Genomic DNA, 19,963 nt, shown 5'->3' on the forward strand with positions numbered 1-19,963 from the left:
GAACTTTCCCATTTTGTCAGATTCGATTAAGAAACAGAAAATATTGCATTGCTGGCTTCTCACCTGTGTTCTGAAATAACTGAAGTGGAACAGCATCTGATTGTAAACAACAAAAAAAAAGAAGTTTTAAAAAGTGCAAAGAAAAGAGTTGTTTGCTGTAGAAACGAGTTGCAGTCATTTGAACCCTTTTGAGAGCAGCATGTGTTTACACGTCTCCAGATAAGGAATACAAACCATTTTTACCCAGCTTCAACTGAATTCTGTGGAAGCTAAATAAAGTTTGGTCCGTGGCTGTGCTGACGCGGACGGATGCAGTGAGAGAGAGGTGAGCCGGGACAAAGAGCAGGGGGAGAAACTCTGCACCCTGCAGCTCTGGGTTAGAAAGGTTAATGATTTTTATAATTGGTTATGGGTGCAGCATTGTTGGCTGGCGTGAATCAACTTTTTTTTTTTCCAGAAATGTATAAATGGCAAAAAGCAGCAGACTGTTGTGAGAAATGCTGTTATCTAAACTTTGGATGACATAATTGTCCCTTCAGAGTCTAAAGGATAGGGTCACTTATGTAATAAACCTCATTTATTTATTGCTCCTGCAGATACTTAAAAAGTCTTTAAAGGCATTACATTTATTCTTATAGAAAATAGGGATTAACTGTTATTAAAATGTCTTCAGTCTTTTAAAGTCTTGAAAATGCTAAGTCACAGTGAGTAGGATATTATGAATCATTTTGGAAAATTTTTGGCTAATATCTATTTTTGGAAAAATCACGAGAATGTATTGTGTGTAATGAAGTTAATGTAACATAATGACGATATAATGTCTATGTAACGCAGCATAAGAGCTAATGTATTTTCTGTAGCTGTGGACACAGCTTGTGTGTGCTAAGACTCTGCTTGAATAGATATTGAAACTAAAATGTTTGAGAATGTCAGAAAACTGGGAAAGAAACTTTTTTTAAAAACACTTTGGGTCCTTGAAAAGTAATTTAAAAGTTTTGTGCATGAAGATGTTTGAGAACTCTGAAAATATTTCAAATTCTCTGTGTCTAATTTTCTTCTCTAACTAGTTAACCTTTTCCCTCCCGCAGGTGTCTATGAGTATGTTCCCCTGGAAACAGGAGAGGGGATGCGATTGCAGATTAACGCACAGAACTGTGTCCACTGTAAGACCTGTGATATCAAGGACCCGAGCCAAAACATCAACTGGGTGGTGCCTGAAGGCGGCGGAGGACCAGCCTACAATGGAATGTGAACAACTTGTTTTTTTAAATCTTTCTTGTCTAGAAAAATAACTGTAAAGTATCACGCTTTCAGGTCTTGCAGTACTTGCCTGCGATGGCAAATGTGCCTAAGTATGAAACAGAAAATAACTATTTAGCTGTTTTTAAGGTTAAAAAAAATAAAATCTGCAAAAAAGGATATTAGAAATAAAAGTGCATTTTGTCATAGGAATGATTTGTTAATTTATACAGTGAGATTTAAGTTTCAAATGTAGCACAGGCTTTATCGAACCAATGCAAAATTCAGGACCATATTAACTGAAGTTTAGTCACAATTTGCAGTTTTTGCATCACTACTGTTAAATCGTAAATATGGGCATTGAGAGGTCCAGTGTGTAGGATTTAGGATTTTTAAGTGTCATATAATATTTAAACATTTTTATTTGTGTATGAACACCTGAAACTAAACACTCTTTTATGCTCCTTTTATGCAAAAAAAAACAGGTACATCTGGCTCAAATATTGCAAAGGTCACTGCCTGCATGATGCCATGTGTCCGTTATGTTGCCATAGATACAGCCAATACATGGCACTAGAGGGCGGAGTCAAAAGTTTCACACAACAGTAAACAAGGCGACGGTGGAGGAGGTCGGAATATTGTACCTTGTAATGGAAGCAGTTTTGTAGACAGCAGCGTTTTTTGCAGCCATTACGAACATTGCAACACGTGGAACAGAGAATTCTTTTAACTAATTTTGCGATATATTATGAATAGAATATTGATTAGTCCCATTCTGCTAAACGGACAAACCAAACGATGTTTCGTGCATTCTGCAACCTCACCACTAGATGTCACTGAATCCTACACACTGAACGAGGGGTCGGCAGCCTTTACTAACTAAAGAGCCATATTTGGCCAAAAAAAGCAACAAAGAAATCTGTCTGGAAAAACATATCTGAGCCTTTCAGTGCTGCAATGATGGTAACACAGTATATTTGTCTAAATATGCTTATTATCATTACTAATAGGTCTAAACGAGCTCTCATTAATAGGTTTTACCACAAGGTGGCAGCAGTGGGCTACTTGTGATTACTTGGTGCTCAAACTTTGTATTTTCATTAAATAATGACGTTTTGTAGCATTAATGAAATTATAGAAGGAAAAAAAGAGAACGTTCTCTTGATAGGCAGCTTAATACGCTGGAGCTAAATTGATCTCCTCGATCAGCTGACTGGTGATGTTTTGTTTCCATTTCTACATCTTTGCGTAAAGGGCACATTTTAAGTTCGAGAGCAGGTGTTCTGATATTTTAATTAATGGTTCTTTCATGTATTCCCTGTCAGTGAACGGCTCTCCGTGCCTTTACGATCTCCTGAGCTGCCACAAAACTTGCAGCAGCAGTGGAGTTGTGTGAGTTAATCGGTACATTTGCTCTGCTTTCCGCTGAGGTGCAGAAATCGCTCTCTTCCTCTCGACCTGCTGGATGCTTCTCAGCAGATACAGTGTGATTGTTCTGGAAATGTCTTTAACTCTTACCCCTCTTGTTGTTTGATAGTTTCTCACCACAGATCAGATGTATTAGAAAGCCAGCTGAGCGCGGTTAAATTCTCACTTTTCCTTTGACCCTGTCAGCCTGGGAGAGCAGCCAGCGCCATCGATGTTCCAATGTGGGTCGAAAATAAAGAAACGAACGTGATGCGAAATGAAACATCGCCACACGTCGATATTAAAGCGATGTTAAGTCAACATCTACGGAAAATAAATTTGGCGTTGTGCTGCGTTGCATAGAAGGTTATTACAACAATTTTACACAACAAATTCCTTGACTTTTCCATAATTTAAATTGATTTTTACTAATTCCATGACTTTTCCAGGCCTGAAAATGTGATTGTGAAATACCATGGTTTTTCAGTGTTTTCCATGACCATGGGAATTTGGCTTTACATTTTTAAAATTGGAGAATTTAAGAGTCACTTTAGGCTTACAACAATGATAAATTCAATTTAAAATGTTAAAAATAAGTTATTCATTTTCATATGTTTTACAGAGGGAGGAGCTAAAGAGCCGCGGGTTGCCGACCCCTGCGTTAGACCTTTAAAATAGTTAAAAAGTGAAGTGATTTTTATGTTTGTGTTTGAAAAGCTACTTAACCAACTGTAACAGTTAATACATTTCCTTCAAAATCTTCTGTAATTGAAGAAGCAAACAAGCTGTTCTCAAATTAAATTTAATTTCATCAATATTCCAGGTACATTAGGACAGTATTTGATCCGCACAGTGTTGTACATAAAACCATTAGATGATAATATCACAGAAATGAATAAACAACTCTTGACTGTTATCCTTTTTCGTTTTGTTGACCTCTGTAAAAAACATAAATAAAAACAGATGGACGTACTGAATGTGGCCGAGGGCACTGTATCAAAATCCATGAAACAAGACGACGACATACACAACTTTTGCTTTGCTGAACTACTTCAAAATGCAAGAACAGGGGCCGGTGTTCAGTGATAACCAGTTCTTCAGCGCCGTGGAGTCGGCCATGCATCAGACTATTCATTACTGTGAGGACACTTGTCAGAATTAAGACAGGTCGAAGCTTACTATAGTTATTCCCTTAAAACAACACAGACGGTGAGAAATGTGCCCGCTCAAAAACATGAGGGGACCTGCCGACTGAAAACACTGTACACTTTCACCTGGTTAGACTCCTCCTCTGAGTGCAGCTTCCCACATAGAGATGACTTCAAATATTGATAAAGGTTTAAAGAACTCATTGCATCGTTGGGTGAAGCGTTCACGCAAACATTTTGGCATAGATTTTCTTTTCTCTCTCTTTCTCCTCCTGGATTTTCAGCTGAACCCTCTTCATCTCGTTGCTGATAGCTGTCAAAAGAAAACGCTTTGCATTAGCTCGACACGTGGAACAAATGTAACTCAGGTTTTCATCATGTGTTCACTTTGCTGCTTTATGTGTGTCTCTGCACTCCGTCGACTTCACTTTAAAGCTCCTGAACGCACACGGAGAGCATGATAGCTTTTATCTTCCAGCTACCTGTGATGTTTTTTAATCCAAAAAAAACATCACTTTTTAGGAAGTTAATGTGGCCATATTTGTTAAAATTGTCATTTATGGTCAATCTGCATACTGAGAGATCTTCGATAGTGTTGTTTTGGCTGCATGCCGCTCAAACAGAACTCAGTTTCCCCAATTAAGTTCAATTATGCGCATCAACAAACAAACAGCAGTATTTTTCCTGCAGTCCTCAATTGTTTATCTTCATGAGCCTGCACGCTAAGTTAGAATAATACACGTGAACGTGCATATACTGTTCAAATGAACTGACTAAATACAAATGTGGGAGAAGAGGGAAAAACATTTGCAGCGTTCATGGCTCGTGCAAAGGCTGAATTAACGAGAGAAGTTCCCCACCTTTGTCTTCTGGAGCTATTCCCTGAGCTTTCTTCAGATCAGTCTGAAAAGTGAAAAAATGTTATTGAGTCAGACCTCCAAATCAGTGCACCAGTTTAGCTCATTTTAGCTCATTAAACATGTTGCAGTGAAAAAAATAGGCACATATATTACTGTCTGCCAAATGATTAACCCTTTTAACCCAACAAATTGGTTAGATTTCTTTAAAAAAAAACCTGGGAAGAAGACAAGAAGGCAATAACAAATAAAATTTGTAAAATATATTTATTAAAAAAAAAACAAAAGAGAATGAAAAAGTGCTCCAAATTATTAAAAAACTTAAAACACTTTAAATATGTTAGTATGATCATTATAATTAAAGTTTTTCCTTCGCTTTTCCTTTTTCACTAGACTTTTCATTTAGCTTTAGAAAAATTATTTTCTCAATCTACTAACATTTCTCACCAAGTTTTTAAAAGAAATTGCACCAATTTGCTCAGGGTTCAAAGGGTTAAATATTTGTAAAAGGCATCTGAAAGCAGGACAAGAAAAGTTACGGTGCTCCAGGTTTCAAAGGGTTAACTACATTACAAAAAATGCTGCCGTAAACCAGAATATCAATGTATACACACTGATAATTATGTACATTTGAAAAAGTTTTTCATTTTTCACTTTAACTAGCGGGGTGCTTGTGTGGAGGTTACCATGGCTTTGCTGTTTTCCTTTAACCCCTGCCAGGCCTGGGCCCTCCGGAAAAGTGCCTTAGTGTTCGCTTGGTCCAGCTCGAGAGCCTGTAGACAGAAAAACACAAGACATATCATACACTACCAGTAAGTTCAAACTCACTCATTTACTTACAGGAAAAATAGCCCCGCTAACAGACGTACCTCGTTGCAGCTGTCCACCGCGTCCTGCCACAGCTGCATCTTCAGGTTACACGCTGCTGTGTTGAGGAAGCAGCTGAGGGCCGTGGGCTCCAGCTTCTTCTGCGCCCCCTCCTCCAGCAGCTCCCCGCTCACCTCCAAGTACCTGCACAGGTAAAAAAACATCACACTCATCGTGGCGATAGGGGCAGTTTGTTACCTGATCGCAAACACTGCTGCTTGTAATCTGTCACAGGGTGCTTTCTGCACACTTTTCCTCCAGTTTCTTTCTTTCTTTCTGTTTATTATTATTATTATTATTATTATGAGTTTCAAAAATTTAATAGAACTGTGTAAAAATACAGATGAGCTGCTTATTTCATTACTGAATTAAATGTACACGGTGTGATGCCATCAATTAATGTCAGATATTGGATGTACTGTTAAATGGACGTAGATTACCTGAGATGAATGTTGCATAAAAGTGTGCTTCTCAGAATCGTATTAAATGAACATTAAATGAAGACTATTGCGACGGTAGACCACACACACAGATACACGGTGGATACCTGAGGGCTTTGCCGTATTTGTTGACTGCAGCTTTCCAGTCTTGATTCTTAAAAAGAGTGTTTCCAATGTTCTTCACGTCCTCGGCAACAGAGAGAACTTTGTCAACCTGAAAGCAAAGTGCAAGAGACAGGCTGTAAACAACACGTTCAGTCGGGCAATCTGACCCACCTTATTTTGAGGAAAAATCGAAAGTGAGCAATCTCGATATGTCTGTAACAATCCATCATCCCTCGTTTTGGGGGACGAGCACTTGCATTTGTTCAGTGGCAGTTTTACCGTGCCTCAAGTATTTTCCATGCTTCACACGTTCCGGATCTCGATATTGAAATTGATATTCATCTGTTCATTTGATTTTGACTGAAGCAAAAAACGGGCACTTCTCCCAAAAACCCAGAGTCGTCCTTTAACACAGCAGCCTGATGCTATCTGCCAAAGTTCACGTGTGACGCTGCAGAGCAAAGACGTCATCGATACTTACATCTTTAAAGTCAATGTCGGAGTCCTCGGGGAAGTCTGGGTGGACGTCCCCTGATCCATCGCTCGGTCCAGTGCCCCAGCTGTCCCCGTCCTCGTGGTCACCACAGTCAGCGATGACGCATGGCTGCAAAGGTGAGACGTTAGCGGAGGTTTTAGAGGGAAAAATGTCACGAGTGAAGGTTCCACGTGTCATTTTAAATCACAGTGAAACAACGCATGCTGGGGAGCTGGGGCTCACAGCTTTAAAATCTACCATGATTTGGGTTATTACATCTTTTGCCACCATATTTACAAATGACCGGTTGTGAAAAGCTACACTAACACTTTTTCAGACTTGGTGCCAACTTTCTTAAATTGTAAAATTTTGCACTTTAGCTCTACAGACTGTAACTGAAAATGTTTACCTTTACGGGGGCGTCCTCGTTAGTTTCGATGGACTCCAGCATCTTGACGACCCCCATCCCCTTTAACACTTGTCCGAAGACTACGTGCTTGCCATCTAAGTGTGGAGTGGGGACAGTAGTGATGAAGAACTGAGAGCCGTTGGTGTTCGGCCCGGCGTTGGCCATGCTGAGCAGACCCACTTTGTCGTGCTGCGTGGAGAAGGAAATAAATTATTACAACAGGTAAAAGACGACAATACTCACACACAGAAACAATAAAAAAACACACAAGGTAAGGATGAGAAGGTTTGATTCTGATCAGGTCTAATTATTTCTGTTATTCATAAACAAAAGTTTGATTTTTAATGCCTTTTTGCCCATCAAACTATCACCATTTTCCTGTTTAAAGGAAACCACGATCCGTTTAAAACATAAGTCACTATTTGATGCATCATACCAGAGTGTAACTGGAAGCTAATTTGCATCTGTGGATCCTTGGCAGGTCCAAACAGGGAAAGAGCAGAATAACAGCCAGTATAGAATTAGAACGTATGTCAAAGTCAGCGAGTACAGAGCTGAGCAGCTTTTTAAATGTTGTCAGTTTGTTTTTAAAGTGCTGATAAAGCTGCAGCTCTTCAGTCAGGCAGGATGTTCCACTGATTTATTACTTTCACAGAAAAAGCCGATCGCCCAAAGGCAATGCAGCAAAATGGTACATGAAATCTTAATAGAGGATATTTTAAAAGATAAAATAGAATTTACTGAGCAACAAATTGGGAGTATTAAGATATGGGAAATTGAGAGAGTGCCATAAAAATCTCAGTATACTCCTTAGAAAAACTAGTCACATGGACATCGTGGAGGGATATGTCCATTAGAGGGGTCGACTGATGTTGGTTTTTCAGGGCCGATACAGATTATTAAGTACTTAATGAGACCGATAACCAATATTTGGAAGTGATTTGGAATATAACAAACTCCAACACAAACCTTTGTTTAAATGCCTTTAGCAAAAGTTTAATCAAAACTAAAACTTTCGAGATCATATACAGCAAGTTCCCAGAAACTTTTTTTTTTCTAAAAGTTAAAATTTCAATAAGAAATGAGCGAATAAAAATAGCTCCCTGAGGTTTTACAAAGTAAAAGTTCCTCCCACGCTGACACAGATAATGAGCAAAATGCCAAATATTGGCCCTGATAATCAGCAGTATAATTGTATACTGTACGTAAAATACTCTGCTATATGTATTGTTTAGAATGCCTTTGTCGTGATAAAGCTAAAGAATAATGACAGTGCTGGGTAACATGATGGGGGAAGAAACGGCGCAATAAACCCCTTTAAAATATTTTGCGGTGGACCCAGTTAATGGGGTTTCTGGTCTTAAATTGTTTACCTTGTAGTGGAAGTTTTCATCCTCAAACTTCTCCCCGTAGATGCTCTCACCCCCGGTGCCATTGTGGTTGGAGAAGTCACCTCCTTGGACCATGAACTTCTTGATGACTGGCAAAACCAAATTTAACGTCAGATTACTATTTAGATAAACCAGACTGAATGTCAAAGGTGGTTGAAACTCCCTAATTTAAAAAGATGAATAAATAAGAGCCAACATCTCAATAAGCTTGTGGTAAAATCCATTCAGTTAGTTTGCATTTTAAATACTATACTGCCTCGTCACCATTTAAAAGCACAAATAACTGCCTCTTAATATCATTAGGGCTTTTTATAAAAGTAAGCCGGGCATGCAGTTTTACTCATAGACTTCAGTGACACCTTAAATAGATGGCACTTTAAAAAGGAGTTATGAGAAGTGATACCCCTTTTTCACCAAAATTAGGGCGTGCACACAGGTTTTTTAAACATGGAAAATATCACTAAAAATAGGCTACAGACACCTTTGCACGGTCAGTGGACTAGAGCGATGTACATGGCTCTGCAGTAGACAAGCATGTCTTTGTTTTCATCTCTTTTTTTCTGGTGCGTCAAATTTGATGTCCATCTGGCAGAGAGCAGCATGGAAATCTGAAAATGTTTCAGTGGTTACTTTTAAGTCCCTCTCACAAACTTGGCGCAGACTAATTTGGAATATGTTTGAGCAGTGCTCCAGCAGTGACGGACAGTATTTTGTGATAGTGCAGCATTGCGTCTTACCGGTAGAGGAGCTAAAATTAGCATGTTTAACTGGAAATTGTATTTCCATCAATGCCGATCGGAGCCTGTAAATACCTGTGACTAGTGTAGAGTCATTCGGCCCAGGTGTAAATGCCAATAGTAACCTTTCCAATTACATACAAATGCCAAATTTTAGTGGGTGTAAGTGTTTTGTTTGGGTTTTTTTTGCAGTGGGATAGTAGCTTGCAATCAGTAATTACTGGTTCTTCAAATGGCTCACTGCACTGTATGTCCTCATAGATATATAAATGAATTAAGTACACATATGTGTTAGTATGTGTATGTAACACACATATATAACTTTAGTCTAATTTCATGTAATATGTGTACACATGTACTAAAACTTCATGGTGTCCACCCAAATTAAAATGTCACATTATGTGCGGACGTAAAGGTTATTTACTTCTGTGGAAGGGGCATCCTTTAAAGTGCAGCGGCTTGCCAGTCGATTTTCCAGTGCCTTTCTCTCCAGTGCACAGCGCCCGGAAGTTTTCAGCAGTTTTGGGGGTGATATCAGCAAAGAGCTCCAGAACTATGCGACCAGCTGTGGACAGAAAAAAAAACATTTTATTAATAAGTCACAGGTTAAGTTTGTCTGAACAACTTACTGATCACATACTGTAAACATAAAATGATTATTGTTACATTACTGTTCTCTTTACGAAAATCAAAATAAATCAGGGCAGGACATGACCTGACACTGCTATATCTGTCCCACAAAATAGGTCTCATCAGGCTACAGTATTCTTTGATGTTTTATTTTGTTAGTTGCAGACAGTTAAACAATCAATAACCCATTTGAGCTAATATTTAGATAAAAACACACATGATTATTACTAACCACTTGCTATGACTATATACGCTGTCTTACAGTGGTATTACATGTAGCTTAGGTTGAGTGAAGCTAAATTTCCAAGTCACCCTCGACAACACAACCACACGTGGTTCACTCACAAGCAGTCTAGCATTATATCGCCATTTATATCACAATATACATAACCCAGCTGCTTATGACGATGTAACGACATACAGAGTGGCTTATTTATAAAGTGTAACTCTTCTAGGAGCTATTAGCGCAGATTAATCCGTTACTAGAAGTCACCACAACGAGCCAAGATTGTGCTAAGCTAAAAAAAAAGGCTAAAGTTAACGGTTAAACTGGCCGTTAAAAAGCCGTTAGTTGACGTTAAATTTAAAATGTCCTGACCTCTTTCTCCACCAATGTCTACATCGAAGAAGACACGAGGGTTTTCGGGGTTTGAAGGCTTGTCAGACGGAACAGGGTGAGACATTTTAAGGGGACAGGGCGATTTCAGACACTTGTTTCGGCTAACCTAGCTACACCCGGCCGGCGGAGAGGGGTTTGTCTGCAGACTGCACGAGAAGGCGTAACGTAATAGGGGCGTGTCTTGAACTTGTCCAAATCACGCAGAACAACGCGAGATGTTGAACAGCCTATTTAGCTCAGAGCCTTTTAAAAGATTATTCTGTTTATTCTAGTGCTCCAGAATAACGACATTTATCCCCAGGGGGAAATTGTCATATATTACAGTATAATAGTATATATATATATATATATATAACTATAACTTTATCTTTCTTTTCTCTATATTATATATGTATAGAATAGATAGATAGATAGAGAGACAGAGAGAGAGTGACATCTCACTTTTTGTTTTAATTTTTTTGTTACGTCTATATACAATAGACATATCACACACACACGCACAAACAAAACAAAATTTTCCTGCTCTTTTTTATTTATGCATCTGTTTTTTTTATCCAATAGATTGCTGTTGATTTGAATATTTTGTTTGTTTGTTTTTTTCTTGTATTTATATCATCATTTAACTGTATGAGGCTTGGGCAATATTGTTTTACAAACATTCATGCCAATAAAGCAAATAGAATTGAGTTGAACTGAAAACTGTGAGAGAAAGAAATCTCTATATATGCATTATTTATTAAATTTGCCGCAGTAGCAGCCATGCAACTAATTGACCCTACCGGATCCAATTATGTAATTATTTCCTGAAAATGTAGGCTACAACCCTTCGCCGCAAGAAAATGTTGACGTTGTACATTTCTGCAAACTCCTGATATTTTACATTTGTACATTTCATAGATATTATATAAAAATCTCTAAAACGATGTAGTTCTGGTTACATGTATGTGAGCTGACCTTTTTGTCATTGGGAAGTTTGATCAGATGGTTAATGTGTGACCAAGGCATGACTGCTGCCAACAAACAACATCGGTTGTGAGACATTACTGCGTTTCCTGCAGCTATTGTGCCACCAAAAGCGGGTGTTTGTGTTTGTTACTGAGTTTTTTCTGCATTTCTAGCAGCATTTGTGCCACCAAAAGCAGTTATTTTTAAACCAGCTTCATTTCCAGCAACTTTTGTGCAACAAAAACTGGGTATTGTAAACCTAGCTGTAATATCTAAGTGGTTTTTGTGCCTAAACTTAACCACATGTTAACAGCACAATTTTTTAAATGTAAAGTATAAACATATCTATTACATAACAACGTACCACTGATCCATGCCAGGGGTTTGCTAGAACGTACAATGCCAACATTTACCCGATAATGTGATAAAATGTTCTTAGTGATATTGCAACAATATTTTTAATAATGTAGTACCTTTTTTCCACTATTGTTACATTATCTCTCAAGATTTCATAGCATATATTTTTATGCAAAATAAGCATGTGAGTATGCATTTAAATAAAATTTTCAGTCATGCAAAAATAAACAAAGTCAGGCTATTTAATTACTTACTATACTGTAAATATTGTGATATTTATATCACAAAATGTACTTTGCAAAACCTATTCTGGAAAATCAATGAATAGAAACTGTTGGTTACATATAGGCAAAAAAGGCTGCTTTTGGATAATCCAGCAAATTCAGTACTTGAATAACAAAAATACTTTTCCTTACATTGATTCAAAGAGCATATGAAAATCCTGTTTTGCGGTCTGTGTGCATGCCACATGAATTGCTTGCAATGAAAGCTGTTCAAGAAATCGCTCATTTCATGCACTCTATAGATAGAGCATTTCAAATGAGACCTTCTTTGAACAGTTTTTTCCCGAGTGGACCCCTCTGAGGGGTCACAGGATAAATCATAGAGTTGTGAGTTGAGGATTGAAAAGCAGTTGAGAATATTCATATTGCACAAATTATGTATTCTCTTAAGACGTCCCCTGAATCATCGAGGCTGGAAGGTGTGAAAAATTAAACCGCTGAAAAGTCAACATGTTGCAGAGATTAAAAGATGTTTAATCAAAGTCGACACATCTCATCAACAGTCAGGTCCTCCAGCCGCCGTGGGAAGTAGAATGCCATCTGCTGTTAGCTCTGAGCGCCTCTGCGAAACTCGGTGTTGACTGTGAGTGAATCATCCGTCATGTTCTTTCTGGGAGGAAACAAACAGAGACGGTGAAGGAAATTAATTAGGCAAGATTCAAGTGACATCAGCGACCTGCATGTGTACCTACAGGGTGTGTTGATTTTTATTAGTTTATTCTTCTCTCAGATGTTACAGAGTCACTTGTCAGACAGTTCCTCAGTTGCTGCCTTCATAAAGTCTCACATATCCAAAAGTTAGAAACAACCTAATGGTTTGGTGTAAAGGCTAATGGGTTTAAATGTATTCTTTCATAGCTATTACCTACGGAAGCCCAAAGAAACCATACATTCATACTTTTTTATCCCTCTGTTTTGCAGAGGTAATGGGATAATTTTCTTAAGATCTCGAGATACTGAAACTGTGTTTTTTCTTGAAATCTCGAGATAACAACTTAAATGTGATATGCCTGAGATGTCTGACACACATGATCATGTAGAAAAGCCATTTGTTTTGTGCTTTAATGCTTTCTATTTTAAAATATTTTTAAACAGATGAATGAGTGAATATTACAACAAAAATGTTAACCATCTGTCGAGCTAACTTGATTTGTCAAATTTTGTCAAAACTGGACACAAATAGCCACCACGTCATCCCCTCCTATGTGATGTGGTGTATGATGTTACAAATACATTCTTTCAATGAATAGCAGACTATTATTGTTTTTTTTATTTCAAAGATCTCAGATTCATTATGTCATTATCTCGGGAAAACGGAGGGAAAAAATGTATGACTGTATGGGCGCTTAGAGCTTCCATAATTATCTTAAGAACCGTCATTATTATTCGTTTTAGTTTTAGTTAGTTTAGTTCACATATATTTACTTTAATGATCAGAATCAGGAGAATCTGCTTTCCAAATATGTGCAGTTTAATTGGCAAAGTCCCTGTTTAAATGTTCTATCTATGGTCTAAAGTGTATGGTGTAAGGCCGCTCACAGCAAACAGCACATAATCTGGGCGCAAAGTGAGGCACAGAGGGCAAAGGGTTTGTCATAGGTGCATTTTGGGAAAAAACGCAAATTCAACCAATTCAAATGTCTCATTCACTTTCAAAGCCAGGTGCGCCTTCACCTGGCACACTGGTGTTAAGAAGGATTTGGCAGATTAGAGGAGCAGGTTGTTTTCTGCTTAGAGTAAAGCAGTGAGAGCAAATATCTGCCTGAGTTTGGACTGGCTGCCTTGAATCATTTTTCTTTAAGTTGTAATGAGTGTGATCTGTTTTTTGCATATCATGTGGGACATCATCAAATTCTCCCTCTGAGTATTTTCTTTTTGCATAGTTATTTTTTTAAGCTCTACACTTTTAACATTTTCATCGTTTAACATACAGTAGAAACGTTTCCCCCCTTAAAAATATAAAACTATACAGCTGTTGTTAAATGATATTATGTGTGCTGACTGAGTTGATACAGCAGTGGCTGATTCCAAGGAAACTAAAAAAATGATCTAACTTTTTTCGGTTCTTCAGCTGATTCTGAGGGATTGAAAAGCAGTCCAAACTAGCCTCTGTATGTTTGTCTGCTCTCTTCTGCCATCACTGTCTTTTTGGCTTCTTCCTTGCAATCTTACTTGTGTGCCCTACCGCTTGGTTTACTTTTTATAGTGTATTTTGTGGCTTTATGGTGTTTTTCTTGCTGTGGTGATCAGGTTCTTTCAAACTGGCTGTTTGGCTAACTCTGAGACAGAGATTAATGCTCACTGTCCCTGTGAATAAAATGAAAAATCCAAAATCCAAAATCTGTGCTGTCACAAGACCACCAAAACAGTTTCAGTGCACTTTAGTTTATATTTTTCATGTGTCTCTTCTGGACAGGTACAACAAAGGCTAATGTACCAGTGAGGACACACAGGTCATGTATCACCTTCACGATAGTACCTGCTTAATTTGGCATAAAGAAGAGTTTATATTCTATATTCAGTTGAAATACCTTAGATGTGACTGACTTTGGTAAAAAAAAAATAACTGACTAAATAATAATAATAATAATAATGATTTCAAACAACATTTTGTGGCTCACAAAAACATATGTCATTGGTTGTGTTTTGATGGGGAAATTTGGACTCATGACCTCAGTATTTCTCAAATTCTGGCCACAGTCCACCGTGCAATCGTTCCAAATGATATACTCTCTTGTTTCTGTTCTTTTTAAGATCTTTTTGTATGTTTTTGCTTTTGTTCAACAGGACAGCTTTTAGAATGAAAGATGGAGAGAGAGGGGATGACATGCAGCAAGAGGCGGCAGGTTGTAATTAAACTTGCTGCTGCAAAAGACAGCCTATATGGGAGGCACACTACCAAGCCAGAGGTGCAGAGTGCAGTCTGTGGTTATGTTTTTACCTCCCATTAACTTTCTCGTGCATCAAGATTATTGAAATGTTGTTGACCTAAATATAAAAAAATAAATAATAAATATTGGATAAATATCCCAAGTGAGCGACATAGGGATCTCATATCTCCTGTTACATCGTGCTCAGGGAGTAAATGTAATGTTGGTGATTGTAGATATTGTGTTATTTAAGAAAACGGTTTATAAGGTCGAAGAGTGTTGGTTTCGGTCAGTATTTGTGTCGGTGGTGTGTCTGTGTCCATGTCAGTCTAGCTGATTACTTATCTACAGCTTTAGGCGGTGTGTGTTCCCGCAAAAGTGGAAGTGTTACATTATGGATGGGGGAGCAGATAGCCTACAATGCAGTCACTCAACACACTGCAAACACACTGAGATGTTCTCACTTACCTATTTGACACAGCACACACACACACACACACACAAGCAATTAGATTCTGAGAGATTCAACAACGTGAGGGTTACAAATGCTGCCTTACTGTTTGCTCTGGAACCTCTGAGTCACTCTGTCCTCCAACGCTGTTCGTATGTCCGTTTTCTGTCAAAAAGGACTCAGTTCAGTTTGATTTATCCCTGAAATGCTATTTTCTTTTTTTCTTTGCAGCATGTTACATCATCATAACTGTCACATGAGAAGGAAAGTGATAATGCTAATTCCATGTTAACGATGAGTGTACTTTTTCTATTTGACAACATGTAAAATCAATATTTACGAAGTCTTAAAACATTAGATTAAAATGTTTTCTTAAAACATTATTGTAACTTGTAGGTAACATTAGCCAGTGTTGTGGGAACATTCCCTGCTAGCTGGGTTGCATCATATCAAACCATTTCTCAAAATCATACTCCGAATAACCTTGTGGCACATTAACTGAGGAATAATGCCTCCCCGTATCCATTTGCATAAGAAGCACACTGTGGATTTTAGTGGTACCTTAATTTGCATGTTGCTGAGCAGAGCCCCGCTGTTCAACAGCTGGTTATACTGCCAACCCCAGCCAACCTCCCCCACCCAGCTCTGCCTGGGCAGAGGAGGAGGTGCATGTGGCGCAGCTTGGCACAAGTAACCGAGGTCACCTGTGGCCTCAGTTGATGAGGAGCCTGCACCGATGTACCGGGGGAAATAATTTGATCTCGGCCTGTAGTCTCCGATTCCATCTGGGCCTTGTTAGAATCAGTGGACATGTGAGAAAAGAAGGTAAACAAATATCCAAGTGGACTTGAATAGTTGATTTGCAACTAAGATTCTACAGGCAGACATGCAGGGAAAAGTTATTAAAAAACATTTTTTTAAAGGTGCATCTATTCAGTTTTTAGTGTAGGGGTGATTTGTTACAATCAATTATCTTTCAAGAGGTATTGTAATGATGGCTGTCTTTCAGAAGATGCTCTCTCCTCTTCATAATAGTTGCATAGATGCACGGGTGGATTATGAGGCAGTGGGGCCATAGGCACAGATACACAGAAGGACAACACAACCTCTCCTGCACAGGAGCAGGAAACACAGACTTTATTTTACATCTGTATGTAGTAATTGTGGGTCTTTTTTGGTCACTTTGTGTCTCTAGTTATTTTGTCATTTATGTTGTCTCCCTGTGATTGTTTTGGCCTTTCTATAGTTGATTTGTGTCTCTTTGCTGTTCATTTAGGCCTTTTTGTGGACATTTTGAGTCTTTTCCTGGTTGATACACGTTAATTTGAATGACATTTTTCAAGTAAAGGGCTTCCTTGCACACGAGAGTCCAAATTGGGGAGAAAGTGGGACTGATTACCCAGGATCTTAATGGGAGGGGATCCCCGAAAAGCATAAAAGAAAAGTTTGCTTTTGTTTACATTTACTATTTCTAAGCATTTAGTGTCAAAATTAATTTAAAACTGGCTAACTATATCAGCTGAAAGACTGAATTTGGTATTAAAAATGTGGGATAGAGGGGCTGCTCTCACTACAAAAAGGTGCAAAATCATTTAGTCCCCCATTGGTCAGATTTTGACAGAAAGGAGCCAGGCTGAAGAGATAAATTTCACATTTTAGTTGATGAAACTTTAAAACATTTTAATGTCTTTTTTAAACTTTGTGGCTAGGCCACACATTTTTTTCAGTTGGAGAATATGAGAATCACTTCAGGCCCACAATGATAATAGAAAAATAATTTTTTTTAAAAAATGTATTAATTTATTTATTTTTGGTCAAAGAAAGATGGAGGTGCTGTACAGGGGCCAAAGAGCCGCATGCAGCTCCACAGGTTGCCTCGCCCTGTTATAAATTAAAAAAAAAAAAAAAATCAAGAATATGTTTGCACATCCCATTTATTTTGTAATGCATGAATTACTGCAGTGTAAGGACACATTTACATGAACACAGACATGCTCTATGCATACAAAACAACATCCTGTACAATTACATAGAGTCACTAAGGCCCACACAGGTACACTCACAGTGTGTTAACTTAATTTTGGCTCTGGTAATAGTGCCATCATGTGTCCAGTTACAGTTATATTTGCTTAAACACGTTGAGCAATGATTTGGGGATCTTTAACATGTCTCACAGTAGTCTGACAATATATACCTTCCCACCCATTAGCAGTGATAATGATTACACAGATACATATTTTAGATCAGACTCTACTTCCTAGAATCGCACCCAGCTGAATAATACAGTAGAGGTACATGTCTTACCTGTAAAAATCATCCTCTGTCCACACTGTGCTCCTCCTGCAGCTGCTTCTTTGTTTTTGTGCTTCATTTTTTCTCCCGCTGTTATGTTTTCATCAGTTGCAGGTTGGAGACACTGATATAATGGGCCCCCTTGGGTGATAACTTGAGCCCAGCGGTCTGCTCTGTCCATGGGGTCATGCTTGGTTGTCATGCAACCACTGGTTGTCATGGCGTCAGTGGTTGTGTCCTAGTTACATTCTAAAAACAGGGGATGCCTTTGCTATTGAAGCATGTCCTGTGCACATCACTTCAGTTTAGATTTATGCCATATTAGTTACGGAAATAAATTAATATAAAGTCAGAAATCCCCCAAAATTGTATTGTTTCATTTTATTTACTGCGTTAGAAAATAGGGTAACATCTTAAACAGCATAACATTTATATTAGGCCTATATTACGTCCTTTATATTCCACTTAACCATATAGTTGCAGAATTCTCATATAGACTGAGATATTGTCTTCCATTATTTATCTATTTAGTTAATTCAAGAGTTCTTTATCTGTTTCTTTAAAAAAAATCAACTATTTAGCATCTTTTCGAGCCGCTATAAATGTGAATTCTTATTTTACCTCGTTATATCCTAAATTCATGCAGATACTGGGTATTAAACATTGCTAAAGGCGAAACAATATTGTTCTTAGACTTAGTATCACAGCAGAAACACCAGTAGGCTATTTTGTACTTTGTGTAAATGCACTTCTGTGTATTTGGGAATGTATTTTGTCCGTTTATCTGTGGATGCATCTTTGTAGATGTATTTTGTGTACAGATTTGCTGATGTTTTTTGTGTATGTATTTGCAGATGCATTTTTAAAAAAAAAAATTTTAATTTTTAAAAGAAGCCTCCTCCGGGCAGGTGTTGCAAATGAGTCTTTCTCTACAAACACTAACTTCTGGTTCTTGTGCATAAATGTACAGTTCTAGTGTCTATTGTAACATCCATACAAACTAAACTAAATTAAACTAAACTACTAGTAGCAGTAGTTGATAAACTAAACTAAACTAAACTAAGACTAGACTAGATTATACTAGTCTAAATTAAATCAGTCTCTGCAGGATCTTGCAAAGTCATTTAGTAATAACAATATTTGGAGTGACTTTATGCCCCAGAAATCTGCCAAAATTGTGCACCCATGGGGAAGTGCAATAAAAAAAGCAAATTCCTCAGTTTGAGGTTGCTTGCAAATTCAGTGCCACTTAATAGCCGTCTCTCATATAACAGAATAATGAATTTACAACAGCTTAACTCTGCAAATGTCAGTGTCATTCTCCATAACCTGCTAATATTGCTTAGGTACAACTGTATTTTACATATTCATTTTATCCTATTCTGAATATTTTTTAAGGACAACTACATTTTTGTAATAATGATTATATCCTGTATGTTTGTATCCGTCTAAATATGTGTTACCTTATTTAGTCACTAGGTGGTCCCAAAGCACCACTTTGTCACATTGTCCTCCTCTTCCTATTCCCACTTTTTTCTTTTTTCTTTTTCTTTTTTGTTAAATGGACTCGCCCATGAGCCGCCCCTTGTGACTGAATCTTTGTCAAATTAAACATCGATAACAACAGTGAGGCCGGAAATTAAATGATTCTACCTTCAAAATAAGATTTTTTGACAAAATTTGACAATACTGAACAAGCAAAAATAATAAAATTTAAGCATCACAGTCAGTTAAACAAAAATACAGAAGTGGATTAAATATTGGAATAGGATAAAAAATAATTATTATGTTATGTCATGCTGCATGGTACACTATGGTTCGTTGCATGTCATGTATTCTACTATAGACTATAATCAGCATTCATCTTTGGGTTTATTTTGATTCTTTTAGATAATGCACAGCTAAGGGACTGTTCTTAATTTATCAGAGAAGGGGTTGGCTGGGTTGGTTTATGTAACCTCCCTGAGGCTACAGTCATTTTCTTTGAGCCTCTCTGAGTGATTTGGGGAGAATGCATGACCCTTCCTTTACCATAAATTAATGTTAGTTTTTAAAACTTTAATGTTTAAAAGTTTCAAGTTGAAAACTAGATCCTGGAGTTGAAAAAAAAAACTTTGATATCCCTCCTCTTGTCGTGCATGCAGTTTAGTTCCCGCAAATGTTTTTGTTTTGTTTTGTTTTGTTTTTTTGCAAATTTTTAAATGAGATGTAGAATAAGGTGATTTTGATGAAATATCACTATTTTCAGCTGGGATTTGGTTTTGTTTGTTTTCTGATGGAAGCCTTTATATAACATTAAGTGTTCAAGGACTGTTCAAAGACTTTTTTCAGTTTTTGGCTATGATAAATATAAGGGATGCATGATATTATCAGCATGTCAGCGATATCGACTGATAATGAATTTAAAAAGAAATACTGGTTTTAGCCTAGAATGATAACA

The 19,963-nt window shown here is 37.6% G+C and overlaps 3 protein-coding genes across 3 annotated transcripts in view; 1 reads left to right on the forward strand and 2 right to left on the reverse strand.

Moving 5' to 3' along the window:
• Nucleotides 1-2,157, forward strand: part of etfdh (electron transfer flavoprotein dehydrogenase) — a 26,326-nt gene extending 24,169 nt beyond the window's left edge. The window contains exon 13 of the mRNA XM_042492765.1: nucleotides 1,089-2,157. Within this exon, the coding sequence (XP_042348699.1) occupies nucleotides 1,089-1,252 (164 nt within the window). The 3' untranslated portion in view covers nucleotides 1,253-2,157. The remainder of the gene's footprint in view (nucleotides 1-1,088) is intronic.
• ppid (peptidylprolyl isomerase D) lies at nucleotides 1,825-10,473 on the reverse strand. The gene is made up of 10 exons (XM_042492766.1): nucleotides 10,304-10,473; nucleotides 9,500-9,640; nucleotides 8,321-8,427; nucleotides 6,948-7,136; nucleotides 6,545-6,667; nucleotides 6,066-6,172; nucleotides 5,521-5,662; nucleotides 5,338-5,424; nucleotides 4,655-4,697; nucleotides 1,825-4,107 (listed from the first exon to the last, which is right to left on the reverse strand). The coding sequence occupies exons 1-10, from the start codon at nucleotides 10,386-10,388 to the stop codon at nucleotides 4,019-4,021; spliced, it is 1,113 nt and encodes a 370-aa protein (XP_042348700.1). The 5' UTR covers nucleotides 10,389-10,473; the 3' UTR covers nucleotides 1,825-4,018.
• Nucleotides 10,474-12,456: 1,983 nt separating this feature from the next.
• LOC121947783 (uncharacterized protein C4orf45) lies at nucleotides 12,457-17,743 on the reverse strand. Its single transcript, XM_042492898.1, has 4 exons — nucleotides 17,536-17,743; nucleotides 15,793-16,022; nucleotides 15,338-15,396; nucleotides 12,457-12,520 (listed from the first exon to the last, which is right to left on the reverse strand). The coding sequence occupies exons 1-4, from the start codon at nucleotides 17,741-17,743 to the stop codon at nucleotides 12,457-12,459; spliced, it is 561 nt and encodes a 186-aa protein (XP_042348832.1).
• Nucleotides 17,744-19,963: the final 2,220 nt, after the last annotated feature.

This window comes from Plectropomus leopardus, chromosome 9 (assembly GCF_008729295.1).
Source record: "Plectropomus leopardus isolate mb chromosome 9, YSFRI_Pleo_2.0, whole genome shotgun sequence".
NCBI classification, from domain to species: Eukaryota; Metazoa; Chordata; class Actinopteri; order Perciformes; family Serranidae; genus Plectropomus; species Plectropomus leopardus.